At 42.1% G+C, this 8,048-nt stretch overlaps 1 protein-coding gene across 6 annotated transcripts in view; it reads right to left on the bottom strand.

Annotated features, from left to right (window-relative positions):
* Nucleotides 1–286: 286 nt before the first annotated feature.
* Nucleotides 287–8,048, bottom strand: part of SGCD (sarcoglycan delta) — a 399,682-nt gene continuing 391,920 nt past the window's right edge. For all 6 annotated transcript variants that reach the window (XM_074838563.1, XM_074838562.1, XM_074838560.1 and 3 more), the window contains 2 exons: nt 2,302–2,425; nt 287–630 (listed from right to left, as the gene is read on the bottom strand). In XM_074838563.1, coding sequence (XP_074694664.1) covers nt 457–630; nt 2,302–2,425 — 298 coding nt within the window. In that variant the 3' untranslated portion in view covers nt 287–456. The remainder of the gene's footprint in view (nt 631–2,301; nt 2,426–8,048) is intronic.

The raw sequence follows: 8,048 nt of genomic DNA, 5'->3' as shown, positions 1-8,048 counted from the left end.
GTGCAAAAATAATCAGAGATGCTTTGCTTCCCTTTGTATGTTGGTGGGCCTACATCAGTTCCAAGGTCTTGCCCAGCCAGCAATCCTATTGCTCTGAGAACATGATCAAAAACGAGGGGTGATCATTAGACTATATAAATACAGAAGGGTCCAGGGGAGCATCAAGTCCAATTCAGCAGATTGTACCAGTAAATTTTGGTGTGGGAAGGAGAAATGCTACACAAATGTAACAGGGTCACCCTGGGATTCTTTGTACTGAAACATCATTTTACACAGAGGATATATATATTTTTTATATATATATTTTTATATATATATTCACACACACGCGCGCGCACACACAAAAAAAGTCTTTGATAGGCTTTCTGTGTTCTAGTAAAAATAGTTGGCAGCTGCAATCTGTGACACCAGAACTGGCTTTTGTGCTGCCTGCGATGCCCCTCTGCAAACTGTCTCTCAAAGGCAGACGCTCGTATTTATCTGGCAGGTCGAGCTAGTGCCTGCCTGAGACAGAAATAACCTCCCATTGGGACACACACAGAGCTCGTAGATTTTTTGCCTGGACCCTGTAGAAGAGGAAGATCCTTGAGGCAAATTAGGTAGTTTGATTTTTGCAGAATTCAACGTTATCTGAAGTCGGCGGTGGGGAGAAAGAAAGAGAGAGAGAATTAGTGGAGAGCTGTTATTTTTTGATCCTGTGTTTAAAGAAGCTTCCTTCAGACAATTCAGCTACTACAAAAACCGAGTAGGCACATGTATTAAGATGGGAAAGTGATACAAATCTGGGTGAGCATATTACGTGCTTTTACCATGAGTCACCTGTGATCTCCAGTTTGTTTCTGCTAATCTACCCACTGTGGTTTCTTGGCTCGTAGCTTCCCCAGGCACCTCTGCATTTGGGTTAACCCAACCAGAGGTACCCCACTGCCAGGTGGGGAGCATGTATGGTTCACTTCCACACGGCTCTGCTCCTCCACAGGGACTTCTGGCACTGTGATCCCATTGCCAGTTACACTTGCAGACTCACAACACTGACTTTTATGTATATTTTATGTATACCTGTAACACTTTTATGTGTATTAAAAATAACTTGAATGCTGTAACAGACGTGAATTTCTCCTTATAAAACAGAACATAAAAGTGAACATGTGGCAGCTTTTAGACACATAGCAGCTACAGGGGAGTGCTCTAACATCACTGAGAAGAGCACAATAAGACAACCTGCACACCAGAATATTACAGGGTGACTGACAGTATTTGTTCTTATCTTGCAATTACAGTAAGAGTCTCCAGTTTTAGTATCCAACCATCTAATCTCCTGAAAGACACAGGTCAATATACACATTTTAAAACCAACTTAGTTTTAAAAACATTAAGGCAACTGCTTGCAGCAGTGAAATGCCTTGGATTTCAATTGTAGTGTACTAGGTAGGGTTTTTTGTATTTTTGAGAGTTTTTTGTTAATACCGTAGTCTGGGTTTGGAATGTCTTAAAATGCAAATGTTTAGAAATAACAAGAATTGCAATAAAAATCTCCTTCTATTTATTACACCTGACACTAAGATAGGAAAACGTCAGCTTATGTTGGAGCCCTGTTGCCGGGAGGTTTGTGTTCAATGGGAAGCTCCTCCTGCCGAGGCTCTCGGTGGGTTCCCCAGTGGGAGTTCCTCGGCCACATCCTTTGGTGTCTTCCAACATTGTGGCAGGAGGAGGGGATGAGAACCACGTGCCCATGTATTTTTGAGACACCAGAAAAGGCTTAACAACACCTATTTTACTTTTGTTCTATGTTACCAGTTTTAGTTATTCTCTCTTCCTCTTTGGAAGTTTCCCCATTGCAATAACCTGTGTCTCCTAATGTTCCCTTTCATTCCAAAATGAAAACATCAGCTACTAAAGCTTTTCAGATCAATAATGGTGAATTAAGCTCTTCTTATAGAAAAATGTATGATAAAAGGTTTAATTATGTTGGCCAAGTAAATCTTGTTTAAAAGTGACAAGGAAACAAAGAATTTAGTAGCACTGTGTATTTTACAGCCACATAAATCTGCTTGAACAACAGATGCTATTATCCAAGCACTTTAAAAATAATGAATCAGCCTCTGTCACAGAGTGAGGCTCGTTTGCATATGATATGTTCAATCACTGCTAGCAGAAACTAAGCTAGGAAGTGCCTGCTGCACCGATGTCTTCACACCAGTGTTTCAAATGCAGTGGCTCAGTGGCTCAGAAGACTACAAATCTGCAGGAGATCTGTGGCTTGGTTTGTTTTTGCTGCAGGGCTTGACGTCCTTTGCTTACCTCTCCATCTTTGGATTCCAGCCTGAGCTCTGTCCTGCACGTGGCTTTCAAGCTGCCGGCCTCGGCGTTGATCTCGATGCCTTTTGGAGCCTCCATCACCAGTGCGCGCGTAGGTGACTCCAGTCTGTAACAGAAAGGGGAGTTACAGAGCGTGGTGGGTTGAATATTCATGCTCCATCTCAGGCTGTCATCTTGCACAGCCTGACTGCCCACTGCATGGCACCTTAGGACCTACTGATGTTCAGATTCACGCCTGGTTTAGTCACTGGAAAGAATTCATGCACAATGTGGTAAAACACATCACAAATCCAATCTAACATTTCATACCAACTTTGCTATGCTGGGTCAAGATACAAGCTGCAATAAAGCTTCCCCCACGATCAACTTGTCCATATGCAAGTACAGATTTCTAACTAATCAGTGCTAATAGGGGATATTAGCAAAGCAGGGTACCTATACAGAGAGTGCAAGCACTTTTCTTCCTCAAACCACTGTTCAAGCAGGAACAAATTAGTTCTCCTGATTCCCTATAATGTGAGGTTTGGAAGGGTTGAAGGACATAAGGAAATCAATAAAAACAAGCAGGCTGAAGACCCCAGAATTCTTGGTCTCCAGTCCTGTGGTCACACCACACTGCTCACAGCCATGACCCCTCTGCAGTGCTTTGGCCCCTCCTAACTGTGGATACACCACACAGGTATCTGACAACCCTGTGACAGCACTGCCAGCAACAACCAAACCTTTTAGTTCAGGCAATTGGGGTTAATGCTGTAAGATGTAGAAGCACAAGGTTCAGTCTTCCTTGCTGATTATCCATTCATAGGTCTTGTATTATACTTGTCTCTTCTCTTCTTTATAATACAGTCTCTTATTACTTTCTGTATTGAAGATGATGACAAAAAACTGCTCTCCCTCTTTAGGAATATCCTCTTAGTTGATTTTATCACCATTTATTTACTGTACCATCACAAAATCTAGACTATGATCTCCCCAGGTGAAGCAGGCAGGCTGACTGGAACAGAAGCTCCTCTGCTTCAAATGCTTTGGGCAGGCAGCACTGACAAAACCAAAGCACAGAGTAGCACACAAACACTGAGCTTACTCGGGCAGCTTTTAGGATTTGCTTGCATTACTGCAGTGGCACTTCAGCTGTTTCTCTGCTCTTCATATATAATCATTTGTGCAAGTAAGTGTATTCTTAAATAGACTCCTGCTGGTACTGAGACAACATTATGGGAGACTGAGGGAATTCAGCTGTATTTATTGCAGCCAACAGTTCAATAAAGCAAAGGCACAGCTCCCTCTGTACAGCACTTTTCAAGTTATGACTTTCCCTCTTGTTGGTGTGTTCATATTGCTGCTTTTTGAACACCTTTCCCTCAAGACCTCAAACTCATCCATAATTTCCTGGCTGACTCAACTAAATCTAAATTTCAGGGAAGAACTGAGGCATACGCAGCCCAAGGAATGAGCATGGTCTCATGGTTAGCAGCCTCTGCACAATCTTTCTGAGCTGCTTTTTGTTTGCTCTCTGCAGGGAAGCTACATCTTACATAAACATTCTTCTGATCCCTCCACTGGTATCACCCCTCGGCTGGTTCCTTTACAAGGACCCTAAGGTTATGAATGCTACTACTCACTTTTTTTTTTCCCCTGATTGAACTGCAGATTGCACGGAGGAGAAAAAGCTTGCAAAGAGTGATTGCCATTAAATAGTGCTACCTGGGATATGATTCCCTCTGACCTTCCCATTGCAATAACTGCCTTTCCAATATCTGTTAGAATTTCTTTATGGTAAAAATAGTCACAGTGCACAGCCGTAGGGCTCTGGCACATGCACTCTGGTGGCTTTCATTTGTGTGGCTTAACACGCTGTCTGATTCACATTTTCCCTGGAGATTTCTGCAGGGGTACAGTACACTCTCATCCTTGGTGGTGTAGCTCACAGGTGGGTGTCTAAGGACCCTCTGCTCGCACTAAGCCCCCAGGATCTGAGCTGCAGTGGCTGGGATGCAGGCACACATTCCCTCCTGCTGTCTCTGCTCCACAGGCAGCATCTTCCAGAGGACAAGCAGAGAGCTGGGGCCAGTCATGTCTTAAGTCACTGTAGCTAAATTCACCAGAGAAGGTGTCCAAACCCCAAGACAGCTGAGCTAATCTGAGGATAAAATAATTCCTAAGAACCATGGCCAGGTGACTCTTCAGCTCTCCGACATCTTAGTGACTCTTCAATTGCTTTGATGTCTTGGCTGTCTCAATATATTTGTTCATCTGTTAATCTTGTAGCTCTTCTGCCGACTGAGAAATAAACTTTGTAAGTGCAAAACAGTGTTCGGACACCACAGTGCAAATACACTCATTTGCAGCAGCAGCAGCTCTCAATTCCTGCCCTGTACTGGAGCAGCCTCCCAGTTTCACATCAGTGCTTTACTGGAGACTGTGGAGATCTGGGAAATCACGAGGGACCTTCCCCTTGTGTATCTTCCCCTGTGCACACAGGTCCCCATAACATCAAACTGAGCTAAATTCATGCTTTGAATAAGCTACCAAGTACCTGGGAGTCTAGTAGATAATGTTCTCCCAAAGTTTTATTCTCTTTTCATATCTAACAAAGTAACTGAGTTGTTCTCCCTCTTCCATCCAATGAAAACCTACAGGCAGGATAACAGCATCTTACAAACACTGATGAAAAACCATGCAATTTTAGACACATCCTAATCCCTGCAGAGCTTCTTGCCTCATGGAGGCACAAAGGTGTAATGTGGGACAAGCACACAATGCTGGAGCTTTGCTGCTGCTCCGTAACCCACCCCGCTCCCTGCAGCGCCACGTGTGGTTTTTAAAGTTGACCCCCCCACTCTGTCATCCTAAATCACTAGTTCAGACAGCTCCAATCTTGCTAACATGCTGAATAAACCAAAACCCATCCTTTTAATGTTAAAAGTATCATTTTGGAGCCTAGGGTTTTTTTTTTTTAGAACCTTAAAACTATGGAAATGAGTGTAAGTACTATAATAGCAAAGTGTAGCTCTTACAATGATGAGAAACTTGGACTTGCAGCCCACATGGTTTTGTACTTGTGCCGTGGGTTTGAAGTCTGACTCTTCTTTCTTACATGTTCAACGTTGGTGTAACTCCATCTGTTTGCATGGGACTTTTGTCCCAATTTATGCTACTGTAAATGAGGACAGAAAGGTCTTAACAAAATTTTCCTTGGCGTTTGAGGGGCATGTGATTGTAAGGGATTTAATTTGATTATTTTCTGGTATCCTGAATGAATCCCTTAGACACCTGTCTTTAAACCAGGAGCTGAAAAATCTATGCAAAGCCAGAGAAAGCAGTTGAGGAGTTTATGCTCTAGGGGGTTTGAGTAATGTTTACCGAATACTTTCATTTGAAGCAAGTGTTTAAGAGACACTCTGCTTTTAAACCTAATCCTGTCTTCCAGAGCAGAACCAATTTGGAGACTAATAATGAAAGAAAATGATTTAGCGATGAAGAGATAATTAGTTCAAAATCAACATTTGTTTTCCAGTGTGATACTCTGGAGCTTTCAGTGGGATTCACATCTCTCAGTTAGGTGTAAGCCCGTACTTACAGCAGTAGGCTGGAAAGGTGGCTGCATGAATATAGATTGTTTCATTATTTGCTCCTGCTCTTGAATTTTCCATCCCAGCAATTGGCACATAAGCCCTTTTTATTGACCATGGGTGCTGCTTATTTTTGCTGCAATATTTCCAGGACCAGATTCTGACCTCTCTCACAATGCTGGGCAAGGAGGGTAAATTCACTGCTATCCACAAAGCTGAATTCAGGACTGATATAAGCTACTGCCATAAAATTGCTCCTGTCCCACCTACAGTCTCCTAGTAGGTGCATGAAGAGAGTCTCCTGTCCAGGAGACTACCCACAACACGGGTGTGGTAAATCCTCTTTTACAGATCCCAGGGTGTCATGTAAGTCCAAAATTTTAAAAGAAAAGACACAAGTAACAGGATTTTCAGAACTATCAAAGTACCCAGGTTCCACTTATTACAATGGGTGTTACGTACTTTTGAAAATCCCATTGAGCACCTAAATGCCATAACAAATCTGACCCTTAATCTCAGTTCTTAGTTCTGCAACAGAAGTAATAGCACTTCCCAACTCCACAGGGAGGATGAAAAGATAAATATATTAGTGGTTGTGAAGCAGTTACATACTGTAATAACTGAGGCCAGGTAAGTACTATAGCCAAAGATGGATAGGCTGGCAGATGGATAACTGAACTTTCCAAAGCTGCAATATTAGGCTCTTACCTTCATCAAAAATACTGTTAGTCTTGTTCCTCCCACTGAGCACACTCAGCCTGCATATCAATGTGTGCGATGATGTATGCAGGGGAAGACTTTCTCCAGCTCACCATGCTTAATGGACAGTGCTAAATGTGCCTCTTAAGCCCTTTCACTCAAACCTATCACCGAAGGATCTCACATTTTAAAGAGAGGTGACAGCATCTCACAGTGAACCCCTCTCCTGCTATCGCTGGAAATTCTGTGCTCCTGGGAAACAACAAGGGAGTAAAGTTTTCAGTGCCATCCCTGCTTTGCTCTGAAAACTTCAGCAATAATTTAAAGGAGGTCAGCATATGAGTTTGTATTGTGGTTTCAGTGAAAGTCGTTCTCTTGGAAAGATCATTACTTACCCAGATTTCTAGTTTTCATTTCCTTCATCATAAACAGTCACATTAATCACTCCAGTACCATGGATTATATTTCCTTCTTGTCCCTCTCCTCACCCCCTCCAGGATAACGCATCGTTTGCCTTACTATTATGAACAGCCTTTTGAATCTGGGGAGAAGAAAGGATATTACAGATGCGAAGGCAGTACCACCAGCAGCTAGGGGCTGTTGATGTGCTTCCAATAAAGTGGACATAATTTCCTTAAAAAAAGTAAAGTTTAATGTGAATAGTTCAGGGGGAAAAATATTCGCCTGGGTCCACCACTGATACAAACAGGACTTGCAATTTGTGGCTGGTACCAAAGGCTGCAGCACAGTAGAGGGATGATCCTCAATGTGTGAAAGCAGTTAATGTGAGCTGGGGACCTATTGCTGCCACTTTTTAATTTTTTTATTACTTTTTTTTTTTACAAGGAATGACCTCAAGCTTCAGAATTTCTTGTCCCCAGTAGGGGATTTTTCTGTGTGGGACACAAACTTTGCTTGCAGTATGGAAAATGGAAAGAGAAGTTTACTCTCAGGAGGTGAGTAGCATATGATGCAGCAGTGTGGTAACATGAGCTAATTTAATTTTGCTTAGAAACCTCTGGACTGAGAATAGAGCATGTATTACTGCAGCTGTAGCCCATTATTTCTAATGACTCTAATTATTTCTTATGGTATCCATCTGACCAGCTATAAGATTTCACATTGAGCATAAAATTTGCCAATGTTACCACTGTGCCTGCTTACATCTCATACAATTGGTAAATTATGCTAGCAAGTAAATGTAGAGCTCCATCAATTTGCCGGTAATGAACTAGTATCTCAGGCTAAAATTTGTTTTCAGTTTTAACTCCCTTGTTTCAATGAAATCAATAGGATCACCCATTTGCAGTGACTTACACTTCTGACTCCATTATTTGCGTGTTATCTTATATATATGTATTCATAGAAGAAAACACAATACTTTTCTCCCTGTTAACTGGAAGTTAATTGTCTTTTACCGAATTGCAAAGAAACCACACTTAGTTTCTATTTCTAGAA

This window comes from Strix aluco, chromosome 13, assembly GCF_031877795.1.
Source record: "Strix aluco isolate bStrAlu1 chromosome 13, bStrAlu1.hap1, whole genome shotgun sequence".
NCBI lineage: Eukaryota > Metazoa > Chordata > Aves > Strigiformes > Strigidae > Strix > Strix aluco.
The sequence above is the reverse complement of the archived record's forward strand: the minus strand, read 5'-3'. Positions and strand labels throughout refer to the sequence as shown.